General features: G+C 32.3%; 5 protein-coding genes across 7 annotated transcripts; 3 read left to right on the top strand and 2 right to left on the bottom strand.

Annotated features, from left to right (window-relative positions):
• LOC109342824 lies at nt 12-3,956 on the top strand. Its single transcript, XM_019580833.1, has 3 exons — nt 12-137; nt 2,496-3,008; nt 3,290-3,956. Exons 1-3 carry the CDS (start codon nt 68-70, stop codon nt 3,814-3,816), a joined length of 1,110 nt encoding a protein of 369 aa, XP_019436378.1. The 5' UTR covers nt 12-67; the 3' UTR covers nt 3,817-3,956.
• On the top strand, nt 586-7,880 carry LOC109342828 (cytochrome c oxidase subunit 5b-1, mitochondrial-like). Of its 2 annotated transcripts, XM_019580839.1 has the most exons (7): nt 586-590; nt 5,036-5,230; nt 5,307-5,386; nt 5,906-5,956; nt 6,542-6,608; nt 6,706-6,785; nt 7,565-7,880. In XM_019580839.1, exons 2-7 carry the CDS (start codon nt 5,089-5,091, stop codon nt 7,622-7,624), a joined length of 480 nt encoding a protein of 159 aa, XP_019436384.1. In that variant the 5' UTR covers nt 586-590; nt 5,036-5,088; the 3' UTR covers nt 7,625-7,880. The 2 variants fall into 2 exon arrangements, with proteins under 2 accessions (XP_019436384.1, XP_019436385.1); XM_019580840.1 differs by lacking the exon at nt 586-590 and having other exon boundaries at nt 5,005-5,230.
• On the bottom strand, nt 9,311-12,177 carry LOC109342827 (monothiol glutaredoxin-S15, mitochondrial-like). Its single transcript, XM_019580838.1, has 6 exons — nt 12,031-12,177; nt 10,871-11,002; nt 10,647-10,746; nt 10,012-10,078; nt 9,627-9,705; nt 9,311-9,546 (listed from the first exon to the last, which is right to left on the bottom strand). Exons 1-6 carry the CDS (start codon nt 12,091-12,093, stop codon nt 9,499-9,501), a joined length of 489 nt encoding a protein of 162 aa, XP_019436383.1. The 5' UTR covers nt 12,094-12,177; the 3' UTR covers nt 9,311-9,498.
• On the top strand, nt 13,203-17,360 carry LOC109342826 (biotin carboxyl carrier protein of acetyl-CoA carboxylase-like). Of its 2 annotated transcripts, none has more exons than XM_019580836.1 (9): nt 13,203-13,289; nt 14,045-14,227; nt 14,534-14,613; nt 14,970-15,029; nt 15,179-15,418; nt 15,725-15,787; nt 15,891-15,959; nt 16,067-16,112; nt 16,206-17,360. In XM_019580836.1, exons 1-9 carry the CDS (start codon nt 13,280-13,282, stop codon nt 16,274-16,276), a joined length of 822 nt encoding a protein of 273 aa, XP_019436381.1. In that variant the 5' UTR covers nt 13,203-13,279; the 3' UTR covers nt 16,277-17,360. The 2 variants fall into 2 exon arrangements, with proteins under 2 accessions (XP_019436381.1, XP_019436382.1); XM_019580837.1 differs by having other exon boundaries at nt 15,891-15,942; nt 16,206-16,276.
• Nucleotides 17,526-19,919, bottom strand: LOC109342825. The gene is made up of 2 exons (XM_019580834.1): nt 19,005-19,919; nt 17,526-17,971 (listed from the first exon to the last, which is right to left on the bottom strand). The coding sequence occupies exons 1-2, from the start codon at nt 19,737-19,739 to the stop codon at nt 17,690-17,692; spliced, it is 1,017 nt and encodes a 338-aa protein (XP_019436379.1). The 5' UTR covers nt 19,740-19,919; the 3' UTR covers nt 17,526-17,689.

Here is a 21,121-nt window from a genome sequence, read left to right as displayed (position 1 = left end):
CTAGTCCAAAGATATCTCAACTCAAACTCTCACATATCTCTATCACTCTCTTGTTTGGTTCATCAAAATGGAGAAGTTCAAACTCCTACTAGTGTTATTCTTCTCAACATGCCACACTTCTTTGTCAATTATTGATGGTAAGTTCTAATTCATTAACTATCCACTTATATATTGATTCATCTAAATCACTTTTCTTTATCTTTCTTCAACAACTTTAGAACTATCATATTAATCACTAGTGTATTATGAGAAAATCCAAGTGTGATTCAATGCAAGTTCATTGTTTTTAATCTTCTACCATTGGTCACTCATATAATGCTTTGGAATTGAGATTTCTTCATGTAACTCAGCTGCTTAATTGTTCTTATTTGATGTGTCTCGAAATTAACAAATATTTATATTTCAACAATAATTTATTCTCATCTTAATTTTAATAGCACCATTAAGAACCTTTTTACTTTTACCAAAATAACAAAAGAAGCTTTATTCTCACTAGGTAGGAGGTCGATCCGCAACATAGATCGAATAATGTCATAATATTTTATTACAAGTTCATTGACAAAATATTAATCATTAAGTATTTCTTAATCGTTTCGCCTATTATTTTTTTGATCTCTTTTCCTCTACTAATTAGAGTAATCTCCATTCGATCTACTCTTTTGAAGATATGTTCAAACTACCTAAGATTTAATCATTTTTTATAATAGGAGTTACTTCAATTTTCTCTCTTATGTATTCATTTTTATGTATTCCCTAAGTACTGCAAAAATCCATATTTTAATTTTTGTAAATAGTAGTATTTAGACTCACATTTATTTTATTATTCCAAATCACCTGAATATCCAAACTACTATTTTTGTAAATAGTAGTTTCTAGGTTAGGCATATTCAATCATCTAATTTTACAATTGATAATGACATAACTTTTGACTCATACGTTCCTCACATACTATGATAATTTAACTTATTAAGTCTTGCTGTAAAAAATTTGAATACTTAAATTGTAAACATATATACCTTGCATAAACCATTAAAATATTTCATCTCTTTTAACATTTTGACTCCCAAAAAGACATTTCTAATGTTTGAATGCTTTAACCATATGATTCAGTTTTATGTGTCCTAATCTAAGTTTAAAATGCTTTATCCTTTTATTGTAAGCACATTTTAAGAATATTTAATTTTTTTGATTTAACACCTTAGTAAATGCTTTGTTAAAAAAGACTCACAAATAAATGCAGAGTAATAATTTATTTTATAAATATAATTTTATATTGATATATTAATTACATAGGATATTGAACATTGCATGTGATTCCACTGCAACCATGTGAAATGGTAGTCCTTTCTGTCTACACTCTGCATTGTCTGAACCCACAATATCCTCTTATGGTAATTATGCTGGAACTAAAATTAATATTTGTCTTGTTATGTAGCTATATCGAGAACACTAATTTATTGCCATTTAGAAGTAAAATTGAACGGTCAAATTATACGTGGTGATTGAAATTAATAATCATGTCCTTCAAAAAAATCATGATAAATTATTGCTCACATGGAACATTTTGATTCTTATACCAGGATATACTTAGGCATTATTTTTTATTATTTATTTACACAAATACTAATTTAAAGTAATGTAACAATCATTTAGAATGTGCCAATGTTAAGATCTACCCAAGAAAAAAAAATTGAGGACAACTTCTAGGGATATCTACAAGAACAAGTTTGTAATCTGTTCACATGGCTTACACATATTTCCATGTGCTGACAACTGGCACTAACATGCTCTCTGTCATATGTAACCAGACCAAAAAGTAGTCTTAAACCGACATTACTTTCTTATTATTATCTATATAAAATTACAGATGATAAAATGGGCATCGGCTGCGAGTAGACCTTATAAATTTTGCATATTTGCCTGTTTTACTTGGCCTGTTCTGCCTGCCAAATTTGCAGGCATTTCCGTTAGTTATGAGAGTGGACACGTGAGTAACCCATAAATATAATTTCAGGAAAAATAAGAAAATTTTAAATAAGTTATGATGTAATGTAATTTTTAATCCTAACAAAATTGTAATATAATATCATTTGTTAAACTTCATCCAAGAAATCAAAATTTTTGTTAATTTTTTATCTTCAATTACTTTATTTAATTTCATTTCATTTATTACATGAATTTTTTTATTTTTTTAATTATTCAATAATGTATGCGACTCCTCGCAAGCTTGTTAGCCCGTTTTATGTCCGTTAAACCAATGCGTGCATGCCCACACCCGCTTAAATTTTGTGGGCAATTGCGGGCGAGGCTAAACGGGCTGAACAGTCCGTTTTGCCATCTCTATATAAAATCGACATTGTAAAAAATTATACATTGTTATTCTTCATTTATATTTAATTATTATTAATGCAAATGAATGATATGGATAGTGTATAAGTGGAGCATAAACATTGTAGAGTAACTAAGAAGGTACTTCATTTGTACCCTTATTTCAGGTTTATTGCCCAATGGTGACTTTGAGCATGGCCCAAAAGCATCACAATTGAAGGGCTCCCAAGTGGTGGGTTATGATGCTATACCCAATTGGATAGTTTCAGGGTTCGTGGAATACATAAAATCAGGTCAGAAACAAGGTGACATGTTACTAGTTGTACCTGAAGGTGCCTATGCTGTTAGGCTTGGAAATGAAGCTTCCATTAAGCAAAAGGTGAAGTTGACTAAAGGTTCATTCTACTCAATAACATTTAGTGCAGCTCGTACATGTGCACAAGAAGAGAAACTTAATGTATCTGTTGTGCCAACCATTGAGAATGGTGATTGGGGAGTGATCCCTATTCAGACTATGTATGGAAGCAATGGTTGGGAATCTTTTGCATGTGGGTTTAAGGCTGATTTTCCAGAAGGTGAAATTGTGATACATAACACAGGTGTTGAAGAGGACCCAGCATGTGGCCCACTTATTGATTCAGTTGCTTTGAAGCTTTTGAACCCACCCAAAAGAACCACAGGTTAATTCTCTTTCATTGTGTATTCCATGCATAAAAAATAATTATTTAGCCGTTTTCAAATCTGGTTAATAGTTGGACTGATCGGACTATCTGATCCGGTCCAGTTTTCACATCACTCCTATAAACATAGGACTAGATTGAGACTAGTAGATAAAGTTTTGTTCAAGTTTGATTCTAGTACTGTTAAAAAAACTACACAAACATGAAGAGGTACACTATTAGAAGCATTGAACTTATTATATTATAAGCATTAACTAATATATTTTGCAATGTTGGTGCAGCCAATTTACTGAAAAATGGGAACTTTGAAGAAGGCCCATATGTATTCCCTAATGCATCATGGGGAGTCCTAATACCACCCCATATTGAGGACTCTCATAGTCCTTTACCAGGATGGATAGTTGAGTCACTTAAAGCAGTAAAATACATAGACTCTAAGCATTTCAGTGTACCAGAAGGACAAAGAGCCATTGAACTTGTTGCTGGAAAAGAAAGTGCCCTAGCACAAATAGTCATAACCACTATTGGTAAAACTTATGACCTAACTTTCAGTGTTGGTGATGCCAACAATGCATGTGAAGGTTCAATGATTGTAGAAGCATTTGCTGGTAGAGACACTGTTCAAGTGCCATATGAATCTAAGGGCAAAGGTGGATATACTAGAGGGAAACTTAGGTTTAAGGCTGTTACAACACGAACACGTGTTAGGTTTCTTAGTACATTTTATACTATGAAGAATGATAACTCTGGTTCACTTTGTGGACCTGTTATAGATGATGTTAAATTGCTTAGTGTTCGTTACCCATGATGGATCATGAGATTGTGTAATAACTAATGCAAACAAAATGCATGAGCGTATAATATACTATAGGATATAGATTTATTGTAATAATAGGAAGGCTTATTGATTGATGTATGAGTTTTATCGAGTTTATTATATATGTATCTACTTGTTCTTTCGTCAATCAAATTAGTACATTTTTATGCAATGAAGATTACTCTAGTTTGTGAGGTTGGGTATTGGGTTGTATTCTCTAAGATGATCCCTTTATTATTTGTTTGTAGAAGCATATATTTTACGAAATATAATGGGTGTCTCAAACTTAAAACTCCATTTTTGTCCTTTATTTTTTTTAGTAAATGACAAATTTAATCCAAATCCAATAAAATATTATAGGGAGTATACAAGAAAAAGACTTTAGATATTACTGTAAATCATGATTGAAGGATCAAATAACTATATAGTATGTGTAGAGGTATTTCGAGGAATATCCTATGACAATTGGAATTTACACTGCAATTGGTTTGTCTCAGGGTAATTGTTCATCATTAGTTATATTGCATCAAAACAAGTGATAATGATGGCCTCATGACACATGGCCATGGTACAATGATATATACACCCAACAAATTATTGTTCTGTACTCATATGGGATGAACCATGGACTTTTCATTGTAAGATTCTTTTTATTGATTGTGCCACACTCTAAGAATCAACTTTGAATTATTGTATATTTAAATTAGACCATTTATATTTTTCATGATCATCCAAATATAGTAGGGACAAAAATATTATCCCATTATAAATTGGGTTTATGAAAATTTTTAGTACTTCCAAGGGTATTCTTATTTTTTTGTAAGAAATTAATCTCTTTCGAGATTTTTGATTGTCCATTTCAACAAGTGACACTCAAAGGAGTGAAAATGTTGAATGATTACTAATATTTTTTATAAAATAAGTAGAAAAATGTTTATATAAAAAGTAAGGTAGAGAATAAGGATGATAATATCCAAAATTTGAGAGAAAAAATTTGATTCCGCCAAGTTGATATTATATGGATGGATCAAAGAATTGTTGGGTTAAAACGCGAACTCAACCCAAACCCATTGACATTCTGGCAGGATATGATTATTGAAACAAACAAACAACTAGGAATGTTGTATTTGGCACGTGCGTGGCGTGTTTATTAACTACAAGCATCACTTATTGATTTCACTGATTCAGAATTTGTTATAAAACAGAAAAGTGAGATTAACTGTTCAATCAAACGACACCGTATCCTCTCACTTGAAACTAACCATGTGGCGAAGACTCTTCTCTTCTAATCTCAAATCCCTAACCACTTCTTCTTCTCATCGCCGATCCGCTTCCACCGCATTCCGATTCGCCACCGCCACCGCCGCTCCTCTCTCCGCCACTCGCTTTCTTACCACCCAATCAGGTATTGTTAATCATCTCTCTCATTCTCTCTTTTATTTTTTAATTTTATTGATTTTGTTTATTTGATGTGATTGAAGGTGCTTCGATCAAGAGGGTTGAAGATGTAGTGCCAATTGCTACTGGTCATGAACGCGAGGAGATTCAGGCTCAGCTTCAGGTTTTTTTTTGTTTTCTTCTTCCTTATACCTAATGCTAAATATTATGAATCCAATTAATTTGTTGTGATTTGTTTTATTTATTATGTTTAGGTCGATAAAATTTGGTTCCATAACAGAATAAAGTATCACATAATGGACCGTGATTTTGTGTTGAAAAAATAAAGTCACCAAATATGCCCTAAAGATTTGTGGTCCAATTTTTGGGGCCAAATTGTGGCATGAGAATAATAATTGAAGGTTCAAAATCGTATTGTCTCATATAAGAAAATCTTAGAAATATTTGGTGGCTTTTATTTCTAAGCGGACTAAGACCAAATCGGGTCTTTTCTATTTAGTTAGTTAGTTTTAATTTAACTGATTTATCCCCTCTCCTAGCAAAAGGGTGGATTTTGTGTTTCTGAAAAATCATTTGTGATCAATGAATAGTATTTCTCTGATTTCAATGTTACTTTGGTGAGCATTTTTGCTGTAGAGTAGATGTTTTTTACCTTTGTCTAAATTTGTTTGTTTTTGTATAGGGAAGGGATATTCTTGAAATAGACCACCCCGAAGGTCCTTTTGGGACAAAGGTTAGTGTTCATATCTTTTTTAAAAGAAAATTATATATGTACATAATAAAGGATTAATTCTCGTTTTATCATTGTTTGTTGCAGCTGGTTTGGTATTTGTATATGACTAGATTTTGCATACTTGATATCACAGCGGATATGCAGTGGAGTGAATTTTGTTTCAAAACTTCTATTAGGAGTGATAAAACGAAAATTAATTTTTGTTTTATCGCTGGTTGATTTTTTGTTTTTTTTTGTTGATGAAAATTACTGTTGGATGTGTATTTACCTAAGAGGGTATTCATGTACACCTATCTTTCTTTATCCCCTATTCGACCATAACTTGCATGCTTAAGCCTTTTTTTTTACTTTCCACCTTTCACTTTTCATTTATCCCCAAAGCTATCTGAGTAGTCATGTTTTTTTCTTTCTCTCGTTCTTCACTTCTCCCTGTTTTTCCTGTTTTATAAGTGATGTAAATATTAGCTTTACTTTTAGTCTTATATTTGTGTTGGATTCACATTGCCCTTATATATATGTGTGTGTTTGTGGTTTGGATGTACTTTTCATGTATGCCTGTTTCATTTTTTTTGTTTTGGTCAATAGGAAGCACCTGCTATTGTTAAGTCATACTATGATAGAAGGATAGTTGGATGCCCAGGAGGTGAAGGCGGTAAGTTGTCTTTCTCTTGAATCCTTGTGAGTTTCTCCACAACATGGTAAAAGAATTTGACTATGATGTTGAGGTGAATAATTTGTTTTAACTGCAGAGGATGAGCATGATGTTGTCTGGTTTTGGCTGGAGAAAGGCAAGCATTTTGAATGTCCAGTGTGCACACAGTATTTTGAGGTAAGTTGAGAACCACATTTAGTATTCTATTATTATGAAGACAAGTTTAGAGTTAAATGTCAAGATTAACTATGTAGCTTGAAAGTCGTAAAAACAAACATTTTGGTAGAACTGGCACTGAGCCAGCTAAGCCATCCCATGACTTGGCTTGCAACTCAGTTTGTTAACAGGTCAATGAGCTGAAAATTCTGTGGCTTGTTTATTAAATGTCTCTAGCTTAAACTTTCTCAAGTTGTACCCACCAGCTTATGAACTGGCTCAGTACATATATATAAAGAATAATATTAGTAACAACAATGCTTTAATCCAATAATATGGACGAGTTATTTGTTACTATATATATAGGGGTTTGCTCACATTGGTAAACTCCAAGTTTGTTGGAGAGGCTACAGTAGTAAATTAGTTTTTTCCTTAAAAAAAACTCGCTCTCTCCTCTCCCCCTCATAGCAAAGCCTCCACTTTCCCATTGTTTGAGCATTGGAGGCTGCAGACTAACTAGAACAATGTCCAATGCAATCCATGTTCTCTAATTTCATGAAATTCCAAAACAACGCTATGTCTCAAATAAATGTTGTGTTATTTTGGATTTTCATGAATGACGGATTTAGAAACACCATATAGGGTGTGCATATATAGCCACCCTTTGTTGATATGGTTGATATGTTCCAATTAAATTATTCTCACCAATTTAAAATTAAAGTCCTAATCAAATAATTAGTTGAATACTAATCAATTGACTGTTTTCATTGGAGCTAATTATTTGATTATTTCTTTCACAGCTTGAAGTGGTTGGACCCGGCGGCGATCCTTATGGACATGGCGACCACAGTCACCATTGATGACATCTCGCAACTTTTCTTCAGAAATAAATTTTGGAAACATGGAGAGACATTAATCTTGAGGCCTTGTTTTGTTTGGTTTTGATTGCTCAATAACCATACCTCAGTCTTGCAAGTTGCAACTATAGAGATAGAAGTTTATGTTATCATTTAGATATACAGGCTGGTCATTTAGCTTGGAGCTATCGAATCCTGGTAGCTTATCTTTTTTGTTTTGGCAAATAATTGGTAACAACACTCTCATTCTTTAGCCTTAGCTTATTATGAGCACTCAAATAACTGAAGGAGACGATAATATAATCGAATTGAAGAATATTTTGCTGATGGAACCAACATAAAGACGAATTTATGCTAATTTTTCTTGATGAACTCAAAGTGGTCATTTTGATAGGACATTTGGCTATATAATTTCTGGAATTTTATCTGTTATACTCAGAATTGTCACGTTGTACAATTTTATTTTATTGCTGAATAAAATATTAAGTAAATTTTAGTTAATTTAAATATTAAATAACTTGCCCAATCAGATAATTTGTACCTAAGTGACACTACTATGGGAAATAGATTTCCCCCTTGATTTTTCGCTTGCTAATGTTTGATGAACTGTACATATTTAATATTATGAAGAATATGGCAAAGCGAATGGGAATTGTAGTGAATTTAGTGAACAGGAGAAAAAAATCTATTTTATTTCACCCAATTTTAATAGAAAAGTGATTATGTACATATTATAGAGTTATGTTTTTTATTATAGTTTTAAAATCTTGTAAATTAAATGCATTTGATGATAACGAGCCTGTAAAAGAATTTGATTTTTAATTTATACCCGGTTAAAATAAATAAATAGTTATTTGTGACATAAATTATATGATTATAGTTTTTCATTTTTAGGTACAATTAATACTAAACAACTAATTCTTTTTGGAATATATGATCAATTTCTTCTTATGAGTGTCGTTCTAAAGATTAAGTTGATATTTGGGTAAGGTTTGAACCAAAAAAAAGTAAGATAATCCAAAGGAGTGCAAATATATCAAGAGTATAATATACATGTGTTGTTAGTGTAGACATTTATATATATATATATATATATATATAGTGTATTATTCATTATACATTTATATTTCTTTGAAGAGTCAAAGAGGGTAAGTAGATACATTCTGTTCTCATATATGAAAGCAGCTTTTCATTTGTATTAGACTTGTAATGATAGTTGATGAGCTCAAGGTTGGGGCTTGAGGGATCTTCATAAATGATATAACTAGTATCAATCAGAATCATGGAGTAGTTCATGTCTTCATGAGGTATATATTATAGGAGAGTTAATTTTCTGAGTCACTTTTTGATATGTTCATAAGCAAAAAGATTTGAATGTGTTTTTCTAAGTATTTCTCTCATTATATTATTCTGGGTCAGTTTGTACTATTGAAGAGGTTTTAGTTTTTAATTCTTGTAACAAATCAGGGATTTGGCAAATTATATCTCAATTTCAGGGGTGATGAAGTTTAACATAATGTTTCATCCTTTTTCAAAAAATAAAAAATCAGGACAATCATTAACCATAACTTAAATGTTATAGTATCACATACAAATGAAGAAGTCTAATAATTATACACTAACATTTTTTCCTAACATAATTCAAATCCTGAAGAAAAAAACTTCAGTCTCAATTCTTATTTCACACCAAAAATTTAAAATAAATTTATAGAAATAATATCTTATACATCTTATTTTTCAAGCAAGTTAATTATTACCCAGATAACCTTATACAAATAACTCATATGATGTTATCTTTCAGTGCAAGAAACAAAATACATGAAACAAGTTGGTCTAAACTACCACATTCTCTTAAATTAATAGCCTTAGTTCTGCTTTTACTGGTTGGACTTGATATCTTTAAGCAATTCCTTCAATTCACCATTCTACATGGAAGTAAAAATTAAATTATTAAACATGAGTAGAAATAATAAGTAAAAATAATAAAATAAATATCAAAACTAACCTGGTGCATATTAAGAATAATATCAGATCCACCAACAAACTCTCCCTTAATGAAAATTTGTGGAAATGTTGGCCAGTGACTGCAGCCAAAGAACATGAGAGGTAACACATCACAAAAATATATCGATTTTAAATTCTATGCACCGTCAGTGTAAAGTTTTTTACGATGTCAGTGCATATTAAATCCAAATATAATTGCCTTATCTGTCAATTATTAAGGTTTAAAAGGAAAAGTAATTCAATTTTGCACAAGTCTATTATTTTATTTATTTACTTTTCCTGAAAATTTTACATTTATTATTAAAAATCTTAACTTTAAACAATTGTGCATATAGAATTACTCTTTACCAAGCAGATACTAATAAAACCTGCAAGTGTGAACTTACCTGAAGGCTTTTACAGCGCTTTTCAGTTCAGGATCCTCCAGAATGTTTCTAGCACTTAGAGGAGCATCTGCAATAACAATATGATACTATTTGGTCAGTGTCGATAGAGTGAACGCTATCATGAACGTCAACTCGTAAAAGGGTGGCACTATTACGAGTCCCACGTTAAGTGAAAAGGTAATCTCTACTTACGTCATGAGGCTCTCCCACTTAATAGACTATCCTTTTGTATTGGACTCTCATCATATGCTTAAGTCCTAACAATATATTGATAATTGCACGGTATATAATTGTCACCCAGTAATGCAAATTCATATTTGTAATAAACTTCTGCAGACTATAGGTAAACTAAAAGAACAAACAACAACAACCACCAACCATGCCTTTGTTCCACTATGTGCGGTCGGCTTAAACTAAAAGGACAAAGCAAAGCAAAATCATGAATTGGAAAAAATCATTTCAAACTTAAAAGCATGGCATTAAATCTCAGCAAAGGTCCTTATTAATAGAAATGTATAGCCTTGTACGCGATATTCGGAACATGGGGGAAGCAACACTTATACCATGAAGGTACAAGTTCAGAACATATAACTCTTGTAACTAAGAATGCAGCATAAAAGAATGTGTTTACTTACCATAGTGTTTCAAAACTCTAACCGCAAGAGAACTAAATCCACATTGTGGAAAGTCAGGTACACCTTTCATGTATATCATAACCGGATTATCCTTGACATCCTGTGCACATTAACCAAAGTGAACAACAGTTTCAATTGCATATTACTTCTGTCACTGAAACAATAATGGAGAAACATCTAATTAATTTTTTTCATATGCACGATTCAATTAATATGCAACTCACCTTCTCAACGACATCGGACAAAGAAATGCCAGAACTCTCATGCTTAGTAGCTGGCTTGAAGTCATCATGTGTGTCGGGATCATTTGACACCGTGCTAAAGTATCTCATTCCATAATAAGAGGAACTACTTAGCTGTGAACATGTTGAATGAACACTGTTAGACTAACATAAGGAAATCGCGATGCAAAATTTGAAGAGCGGAAAAATTATTCTGAATTCTAGCACTAATTCATAGAGTATACTGCAATGCAATATGTAAGACCAGCCATCTTCTCCAAAATCAATGTGCCCATGTAGACGTGCAAATGACTAGTCATGCCAATCTAAACTTGCTTTCTGAACAGATAGGATCAACAGGAAAAAAGGTAAGGCAGGGAAATCTTTCAATTGAAGCAACAACAACCAACCCTTTTCCGCTTGGTGGAATCGGCACCAAACAAGGTTAAAGTCTGCTACCATAAATCATGTCTATAGAAAAAGTATTAACTTCTAAACCATTCTTAACTATTTTGCCTATAATTTTTGTTAGTCTTCTTTGACCTTTTGCAATTGGACTACCATTCATTTGATTTACTCTCCTTACTTCGGTTTCTACAAGTTTCCTTCACACAAGTCCGAACCACCGAAGGCGAGATCTATCATCTTTTCTGCAATAGGTGCTACCTAAAATTTCTCTCCAATACATTAATTCATAATCTTATGTTGTCTTGTATGTCCATTCATCCTACGCAACAATTTCATACCTGCTACACTTATTTCCGTGTTGGTTTTTTACCACCCAACATTAGATCACATGTACAAACATCTCTGAATTCATTCAATTAAAAAAATATAAGAAAACTCTAAAAGCTCAATCTTACAAGTAGATATGAATAACCCCACGAGCAAAATCCTAAAAACGGTTCCCCATTATACATTATGACCTAACAGCAAATCATAGCTGAATGGGCTAAAATAACACAAAATCCCCCATTTTCGCATTCAATTGATGTCCAACTTCAATATTCAACAACCCAGATGAAAAAAAATCATTTTTAACGTAACACCATATCCCAAGATAATTTGAAGATGAAAAACGTAAAAATAAATTATGCCCAGAAGGGCTAAGAGCAGAAAGCATATAACTTTGTAGAATTGAGACAAAAGAGAAGAAGGGTTACATGTGTGGTGAGAGAACGAGATGCAATTCCCTTGAAGAGGATGTTTGACAAGAACGTTGCCATGAGGGTTTCTGCGAACTCTGAAAAAGAGGCTAAGGATGTTCCACAACTCTCTTTTCTCAATTAGGTTGTTGTCCAGGTTTTGGAGTATTGTGGCATTATGTTATTTCAATTTCCAACCAAAAAAAAATTGGTTTTTTTACTTTTTCTTTTTTAGTCCCTATTTTTTATCGTATGATTCTTTTAATAATTGTCGTTCTCAGAAATCGAATTCTTCACTTTTTATCTTTCTAATATTTAACGGGTCTTGCGTCATTAGAATTCTTTCTTTGTTAGTAAAAAAGTAAAAAAAATTACATTGACTACATTTTAATAAAAATATAATCTAAGGGATAGTTTTGAATATTTTTTAAGTCACTTTTTCTCATTAATTAGTATTTAGTGTCATGGTTAAATCATTTTTCATGATCTCATTAATTCACTTTTTCTAGACCAAAACAATTATGAACTTAAAATGAAATTTACTCTCTATATATAAATGAGTTATTTGAGAATCTTGTAATAGATTCATGAATTAATAAGGTTGTAAATTGTAATTGATCCCTCACAAAAAATGTGAAATTGTATCCCATGCTTGGTTTTCCTTAGGAATAATACCATCAAGTGTATATATCATCCTACTTAAAATATTTTTATAAGATTCACATTAGATTACTTTTAGCATGCATGTGATGGATTCAAACTTCAAAGATGGCTCAACAAGAATCCAAAACAATTTGTGCTTTTATTTTATGTAGGATTGTTGTCTTCATTGAAGACTTAGTGGAGTGTCTTCAAATCTAGCTCATATATACCAATTTTAACACCTAATCTAATAGTGCCTTATTAAATTCTTAGATAAGTCAAAAAATGGATTCGGAGAAGTAGTAGCACACATTCGAAAATGGAATATTAGTTCTTTATTCATACGATGAGGTGAAGGACATGAGTTACATAAAAAAAACCATTTTAAGGTATAAATGATAGCATCTATGTTTAGTGGTAGGCAAAGTTGCAAGGAGTAAGATGAGGCCAGAATAGGAATAGGTGTACCAACCAATCCAAGGCTAGCCATTCTTGATTCATTCATCTTCCATGATCATTTCTTTTTTGTTCTCTTCTTAACTTAATGCTCTCTCTTCTACACCACAATTTCCTCTCTTTTTTTCTTTCAACTTTCAACTCATACTGTTTCTGCTCAACGCTTCCTATGGCTTCATGTGAGTCTCTTTTTCCTTCTCTCTCCTCATTGCTAATGTCAAAGGTCATGCCTTTACTTCAATTCCAATTGCTACTGCCCAAAAAAATGGTTTTTTTATTACCCTTTTGATATCCATCCATTACTTTATGTTTTTCATTGGAGTCTATGAGTTTGGGATATCTTCATAGCTTCTTTGAATGTTTGGAACATGATACCAAAAAGTTCTTTAAATTCACTTTGTGCTGCCAATGAGTTAATAGTTTTAGATAAATAAAAAAATGTGACTTAAATGAAACAGAGCCACATAAGCAAGTTCATTAAAGATAAAGTTGATTGTCTTATCAATGGTTAGTTAGAACATGTCGGTTGACCATCGTTATTCTAGAGATATATCTAAAAGTCGACATGCATCTATTATTCTCAGACCCTACTGTATGGAGTCTCATACATTCGGTCGCCATTTTTAATAGCACTGAACATGAAACTTTCCAGCACCATGATTATTTCCAGTACCTCATTTTGTTCATTTTAGTTAACTTTTTCAAAGATACAGGACAAAGTCTAAGATTCTCTTGGAAAATTCTGTTATTTTCTTCTTTCATTAATTTTCTTATGTAATCACCAAAATATTTTTCTGTTCTACCTTTGTTTTCTGCCCATCAAAGCTTAATCTAAATCCTATGTATTAGTTAAGATTAACAACATAAGAGTTTGGACTTTGGAGTTTCTTATCATAGCATTAAGTGGTTAATTGTGTCAGTAATTGTAACACAGGTAGCTTAGGGGGCTCAAATATTAAGGTATGGAACTTGCACTTTCATGGAAAAAGAATTGGTCTTTCACAACAGTTTGGTATAAGAAGTTGGACCAGTATGAAGTCACTGCAGTATACTAGTTTGGTCATGTCACTGCAGAAAATTGGATCTTTAACCAGTGGTTCATCACTAGAGATCCAATGTAAGTTATTTTATTCTTTGAGATTTACAAATTATTTCTTGCAAAGACTACAGAAAGTTAGAAACTATCATTGTTTTATTAAGCATAAATGTATACATAAATGGTGCATCCATTGGTTATCATAGAAAATGTATTATATTAGTTAATTCAATTACAATGAATGAGTCTTTTGTTTTTTTGAAGTTAATATTCATTTTCTCTGTTGAAAATTTCTGAAGTTATATTATTGAAACAATAGACTATTAACTTGATATTTGTACCATAGTCTAGCTCCTATGACATGCATGTATATTGATGACATAACAGCTATTACAAGGTCAGAAGATGGTTGTGAAGAGATTAAATCTTCTGGTTTGACAAGTGACCTCATTCCCAAGTTTAAAGAGGTTAGTACTTAGTCAATAGTCATAAATTATTCTCTTTTCCATTATCACCATTAATCAGCTTCTACTAGTATCCAACACATCCAAATATATGCTGCTTCATGATGCAATCTTCATCTATTACCCTATATGTTCATCTAACTACTTTGTTATGCTAAAGAACTTTTCTCTTCTATGACTCTTGCAAGCCTTATGCTTGTTGAATAGAAAATTTTAAGAGTCTTAGAAGATCGCTATGCCTTGTGTACTGGACCGTCCTTTTAGAAGAACATTGTGCCTTGACAAGGGCATATTTATCTACAATTATACACATTCTTGTTCTGAAATTTTGAAACATATATTACTTCATCACTTTGCAGGTGGAGTTCCTGCTCACAAAGCTATGTGAAACAAGTTCGGTCCGGGAACTAGAATTAAAAGTAAGAACAATTAAGTTGACATACTAATTTTAATCTCTTCATCATCATGCATACACTATTACTATCCATGTTCTCTCTCATAAGGATACTCAATGCTCAATATTTATCAATCTTGTTATTGCATTTACCAATCCTCTAAATGATATCAGATTGCTGGGTTTCACCTGCATGTCGTGAGGGATTTGACCGAAAAAATTAGAACACCTCCTCCTGCTATTCCTGCTTCTATAAGTGTAAATCCTGTGTCTGAAGCACCTAAATCAAATGGAGCAGTTTCTTCGACATCATTGGCCATCTCGAAGCCGGTAGTACCTTCTTCTTCAGGGTCAATCCAGAGATTCCTAGACAAAGCTGCAGATGAAGGATTGGTAATAATTTACTCTCCAAAGGTGAGAATCTAAAACTTGTGTCCTAAGAAACATGAACACTTCAAAGTAGTTGTCATGAAATATCATAATCATTAGATAAAAACTACTATAGTTCATTATGTTTATAATGATCCATGCTAACTTTTAAACATCATTTCTCTGTCATTAATTTAACAATTGTGCTCTGTTGTACCATACCTATGTCATGTCCTATAGTTTCTTTTTGAATGCGTATTCTGCGCATATGTCATATCATATATGTATCATGTTCTTAGCTTATGTCCTCTATCATTCCTTACATTCTGCAATCTAAAATCGTAAGAGCAGGTCGGTTTCTTTCGGAGATCTCGAACCATAAAGGGGAAACGTACTCCACCATCATGTAAAGAGGTAAAGATAGTAACATTGAAACTTTTCTCTTTTGTCCTATCTAGGGAAATTATCTTTTTTTATCAAACACATTCATTCACATCATGTTACTGCTATTTGACAGAAGCAAAAAGTTGAGGAGGGGCAAGTGATTTGTTATATTGAACAGCTTGGTGGTGAGGTTCCAATTGAGGTTTGAGTCATATACTTCTTCCAAATTCTCATGATTTTGACAACTACTCTATAACTAACATTTGTAGTCACTCACTCACTCATGTTTTCGTCACATTTCGTGTCTAGTCTGACGTGTCGGGCGAGGTTGTCAAGATACTAAGAGAAGATGGCGGTTAGTTAGTTAGTTACCTCGATTTCTCTTTTGTGGATGTTCTTACATTGTTCTGATATATATTCGCTTAACTCTTTCTGTTGGTCTTAACAGATCCTGTTGGATATGGTGATGCAGTTGTTGCAATATTGCCATCATTTCCTGGAATAAAGAAGCTTCAATAGATGGTCTTTCAAAATTTTATTTTTCACAGAAATATATACATTCCTTTGCATTTGGAGTAAAAAAGCATTAGTCCCTCCTTTTTTATTCTTAAATTGAAGTATTGTCCTAAATATTGTGAGACATTAGTCTGAAATGAAGTAATGGTCCTAAAGCTCTAAAAAATAGTCCAATTAGCAAGTTTGTTTTCAAATCTTCAAACTTTTTTTATTTAATTTGTTTTGTTTTCAATCTTAGAAACGTTTTAATAATGCAATCTTGTTTTCTAATCTCTCATTTTTATTTTATTTTTGTATTTGAAACTTTGGATGAGTTTGGTCTTTAGAGCTTACCATAATTAGGATATTTTGTAGCTCAGAGATTATTTGTATTGGCGGCGCAACAAGATTCGAACTCGTAACCAATCTTCATTGTAATTGTGATTTGTGAAAGTAATGACCATACAATCAGTATATATAAAATGCTGAAAACATGACTATACAAATCTTTACTCACTGGATGAACAAAAAAAAACAGTTTGATCCAAGAAAATTGTCTACTATAACATGGAACTGTTTTCATTTGGATAAATTCTAACTTCAGTTTTTGTAAATGCAGAACTAGTGAAACATGAAGGCTACTCTTCTGCAAAATGCAGGGCAATGAAAACTTTTACTTCTACTAGAAATGTGTCAACCCCGATTTCTTTGCATAAGTATGAGCAATGAGGTGTTGTGAAGTTCACATTCAAGAAAAATGACTAACAATAAATCAGTGGCATCTATGCTGATTGGACTTAAGATTTGTCCCTGCATCATAGTTCTGGCAACTGACTATTGAGTTACACTAAAACTCAGTGTTTCTATCACAAAGGGAAGATTCAAGAATCAAGAGTTTTACTTCGTTTCACTACGACCGAACTTATGTTGGGGGATATGCTCAAGTATTTTGTGCTGATATAAATAGATTACTTTGTATTGAGCCTAACAAATTTATGACACCATTGTCTAGTAAATGTTGACACTTCGTATAGATCCGGACATTATGCTAGCAATGCGTACTAACACCAAAATACAAGAAAACTAAAATGATTTTGAGCAAGATTAATGTTTACTCTACTAATTATACTAAAGAAATTTAACAAATAACAGATTGACACTCATAAAGTGAGTTCACTGATTCCATGATTCCCTTTGTAAATTTTATGCAGATAATCTAAAAGGTTCTTTAAGCTCAAATAAAATTGATTTGCACATGAATACAGAAGGAATATATGTGAATACAAAAGGGATATATGTGCTGATATTCACACCTTTTGCTTGGTTAAAATATTGGTGAGTACAAAAGTTTGCATTAACATGATGCATGATATCGATGAGACGAGATGAATGAATACTAATACAACATGAACTGCAATTGTTGCTTTCTAGTGTTGGTCATGTATTTTCTCGTGCGGATCTTACCCATTTGATAGTTGACCGGGCTAAGGCATCCATTGGATCGATGCACTTCTTCAGAAGAGGATCATCCTGGGGCAAAAGATCCCGCATATCATCAGAAGCAAGGATAATCGAGTTAACTCCACTAACCAGAAGAACTTGAAGTGCAATTCTCAGTAGATTGCATGCCCCTTCCATGTCCTTTCGGTTCAAAGCTTCAGTGGCAGGTATCACTGTATGCTCCATAGTCGCTCTATCAGGCAGTACAACCTCAAAGCCCTGCATAGAGGTAATTAAGATTAACAACTATCCACATTTCTATTGTGTCATAATATTTCAACATTGTCATTCTTCTATAAGCAATTAAGCATTGCAGAATAATAACTAATGTATAAACTACATACTTTATGGTCAATTCCATGCTTACAAATAAGTCGTATGTGCGCTCATGTGTAGATACAAAACTCTTTACGAGAATAGTGAAAAATGCTGTTCATATTTTTAGCGGCAGTGGTGACTCATAAGTGATAACAGTGCACATGTGCATAGACCTTATTCTTCATAAGGGAAAGATATACTGATGAGAATGGTTCATCCTGATCTGAGATTGTATTTTCTTCCCTCAAGTTCTAACTGTTATATGAAGTAAACCAGTGCTAAACTATTGATTCATATAAATCTGAAAGCCTAGAGATTAAATGTTGTGTTGATCAAAGACTGATGGCTTATTAGATCATTTTGGAATACGAAATACGTAGAGGGATTAGAGAAGAAATCGGATCTGCATGAATCACGAAAAAGAAAAAAAATAGTAAAGATAGTAGGGATATAACCATCTCTTATCAAGATAGGGTTTTGTTTAGTCCTATAGGATATAAACAAAGTTAGTTTCTCAGATAGTACATGAACATGAAATTGAAAGGTCATGAATTGCCAAAACATTAAATTAGGCACCGCAAATTTGACAAAAGTTTGAGATGCTCCTGATTCAAATTAGCATGCAATCACTTCCATCTATCACATTTACCTCAATCAAAGCAGCTTCAACTATTCAATTCTCATAAGAAATCGACTAACTTATTTAAGGGGAAATTTATAAAGGTATGCATCAGAGTTTTCTAAATTTCATACCATGAAAAATAAAGAGTGTATGGGGCAATTCTCAGAGCAAGTACACTACAAGGCATATACTAAATTACTAATGAAAATACATATCAAATTTAGCACAACAAGCTAATGCATTAATAGGATATGCAATTCAGGTTTATGATAGCAAGCTACTCAACAAAAAATGTAGAGAAAAGCAAATTACTTCGTTTCGAAGCTTCTCCTGATAGAATCCAGATGCTAGAGTTGCATTTGTCGCAAGCACTCCGATCCGCAAAGGACTACCAGCTTCGAGTGGCTTTAACTTGGCTTCCTTGAGCTCCTTGGCAACACACTCAGCCATGTGAAGAAAAGGAACAGAACATCCCTTTGATACTTCTTCATACCAAGAATGTGAAACATTACAAGGCATCACAATGCAACTAGACCCAGAATTCTCAAGAAAGACCCTTTTGTTCCTAAGATTCTGCACAATTGGAGAAGAATCCAGTTTCAAAAATTCCACTTTACTTCTACCATTAACAAAATGACTCTTTTCATAGGACAAAACCTCCTTATTTAACAAAGGATCTGAACAAAGTACAAAAGGAATTGAATTTGATTTTCCTCCACCCTTTGAAGAATCTGAACTCAACTCCACAATTCTTCTTAAAAAATTCAAGGTGGCATCAACACACACCCCTCCAATTATACCAACACCATTAACATTGCTGATCAAAGGAGAAACAGATTGACCCTTTATTCCTGAAGCAATATTTGAGCCATGAAGCTTCTTACTTTGATAAAAATTGCTACTTTCAACTGCATTCAAAATAACTGAAGATGAAGGCATAGCTTGAACATGACAAGATCTTAACTTGCACATGTTTCTAGAACCTAATAGTGTGTGAGATGGGTAACTTAAGGTGTGGTAAGACATTGTCAATGTGACATTGAACATTTCCAATGAAAAAACCCAACAAAATGAGAAATTTTTAGACTTTTGTGTACCCAAAATGGTTTTCTTTTTGTATTGATAGTGTATGAAATTTATAAGCACCAAAAACCCATTTGGGTTCCCAAGTAAGAGAGGAAATGAAGAAGAACATAAAAAATGAAAAGGTTTGTGCAGAAGAACACCAAAGTTGACAACCTGTTTTATTGTTTTTATTACTTTTGTGTGGACACATCAAAATTCGGGAACTTGTCCAGTCTAACGTAATTGATCCTGAAAATAGTAAAAAGAAACTTTTCATGACATTATTTTTTAAATAATACTTTTTTATTTAGTTCTCTATTTATAATTCGAGGAAAACAACATTTTTTCTTCTTAATTTGTTCAAGAATTTTTAATTTATAATGCATTAAGAATTTGACTTTAATTTCTTAAGAGAAATTTCACCTCTTGTATTTCAGTTGATCTATGTGGAATACTAAGAAAAAAAATGCGATTCAGTGGTTTGGTAAAACTTGATTTTAGTATTGTATAAGACTAAAGTTCAATATTTGATCCCTAGGAAATTTTTATAACGAGAGACTATTATAATACTCCAAAAGAGATTATTCTCTCCATAGGATAAGATACTTTGATTATGATAAAAAATCTTAATCAATATGAAATTACTTAATCTAAGAAGATAATATCTATAAAGGATAACATGTATCAATTGAGCTAATACATATAACTTCATGTTAATTGAAAGTAATATATTAGGAGTACGTTAAACTCTTATTTGATGAGAGAATATAATATTATTCATTTATTTAAATTTGGAAATATGATCCAAAACCCTATTATTTTTACAACATTTTTCTTATATAATTTCTTACAACTTTCATATCTCATTTTCTCAATATCCATTCTTCTGGTGTCTCATACCACCAACTTACCATTCTTTCATGGATAGTATATATTTTTAATATCATTATAAATTGCGAGGTTATAAACTAAAAACTAGATTAACCGATGAAATTTCAACATAATACTCTTTCCTCTTTTTTATTGGTCTATAATTTCTAAACCAAACTAGCCAAATTTATAAAAAGAAATTACTAAAAAAAATTAAAAAGAAGCAGAATCTTGTAACACAAGTGTGACCAATAATTTTATATTACAAATTTTTCTTTGTGAGATCCTATCCGAATGGAGCAGAGACATGCAAGTGGATGATAGTGACATGTGCAGCATATGTGTCACGTTTCACATAGGTTGTTTCATTCTCCACTTAGATCCACCACATGTCAAACAAAACTATGCTTCAATCATAATGACCCAATTCAATGTTTCACATCACATTTTCTCTTTCTATGCATAACAGGTGCATCTGATATATTCATCATCAA

The sequence above is a fragment of the Lupinus angustifolius genome, chromosome LG03 (assembly GCF_001865875.1).
Source record: "Lupinus angustifolius cultivar Tanjil chromosome LG03, LupAngTanjil_v1.0, whole genome shotgun sequence".
Classification (NCBI taxonomy): Eukaryota; Viridiplantae; Streptophyta; class Magnoliopsida; order Fabales; family Fabaceae; genus Lupinus; species Lupinus angustifolius.
The sequence above is the reverse complement of the archived record's forward strand: the minus strand, read 5'-3'. Positions and strand labels throughout refer to the sequence as shown.

Bases quoted from the DNA above. Each gene is read 5' to 3' on its own strand.
- LOC109342828 (XM_019580839.1), top strand. From the start codon at position 5,089: ATGTGGCGAAGACTCTTCTCTTCTAATCTCAAATCCCTAACCACTTCT. The intron at 5,231-5,306 runs GTATTGTTAATC...ATGTGATTGAAG, and splicing joins CTTTCTTACCACCCAATCAG to GTGCTTCGATCAAGAGGGTT. The intron at 5,957-6,541 runs GTTAGTGTTCAT...TTTGGTCAATAG, and splicing joins AAGGTCCTTTTGGGACAAAG to GAAGCACCTGCTATTGTTAA.
- LOC109342827 (XM_019580838.1), bottom strand. From the start codon at position 12,093: ATGGCAACGTTCTTGTCAAACATCCTCTTCAAGGGAATTGCATCTCGT. The intron at 10,079-10,646 runs GTAAGTAAACAC...TTGTTATTGCAG, and splicing joins TAGAGTTTTGAAACACTATG to ATGCTCCTCTAAGTGCTAGA. The intron at 9,547-9,626 runs GTTAGTTTTGAT...ACTTCCATGTAG, and splicing joins TTATTCTTAATATGCACCAG to AATGGTGAATTGAAGGAATT.
- LOC109342825 (XM_019580834.1), bottom strand. From the start codon at position 19,739: ATGTTCAATGTCACATTGACAATGTCTTACCACACCTTAAGTTACCCA. The intron at 17,972-19,004 runs GTAATTTGCTTT...ACCTCTATGCAG, and splicing joins AGGAGAAGCTTCGAAACGAA to GGCTTTGAGGTTGTACTGCC.
- LOC109342826 (XM_019580836.1), top strand. The intron at 15,419-15,724 runs GTGAGAATCTAA...TCGTAAGAGCAG, and splicing joins TAATAATTTACTCTCCAAAG to GTCGGTTTCTTTCGGAGATC. The intron at 15,960-16,066 runs GTTTGAGTCATA...TTTCGTGTCTAG, and splicing joins GTGGTGAGGTTCCAATTGAG to TCTGACGTGTCGGGCGAGGT.
- LOC109342824 (XM_019580833.1), top strand. From the start codon at position 68: ATGGAGAAGTTCAAACTCCTACTAGTGTTATTCTTCTCAACATGCCAC. The intron at 138-2,495 runs GTAAGTTCTAAT...CCCTTATTTCAG, and splicing joins TTCTTTGTCAATTATTGATG to GTTTATTGCCCAATGGTGAC. The intron at 3,009-3,289 runs GTTAATTCTCTT...ATGTTGGTGCAG, and splicing joins CCCACCCAAAAGAACCACAG to CCAATTTACTGAAAAATGGG.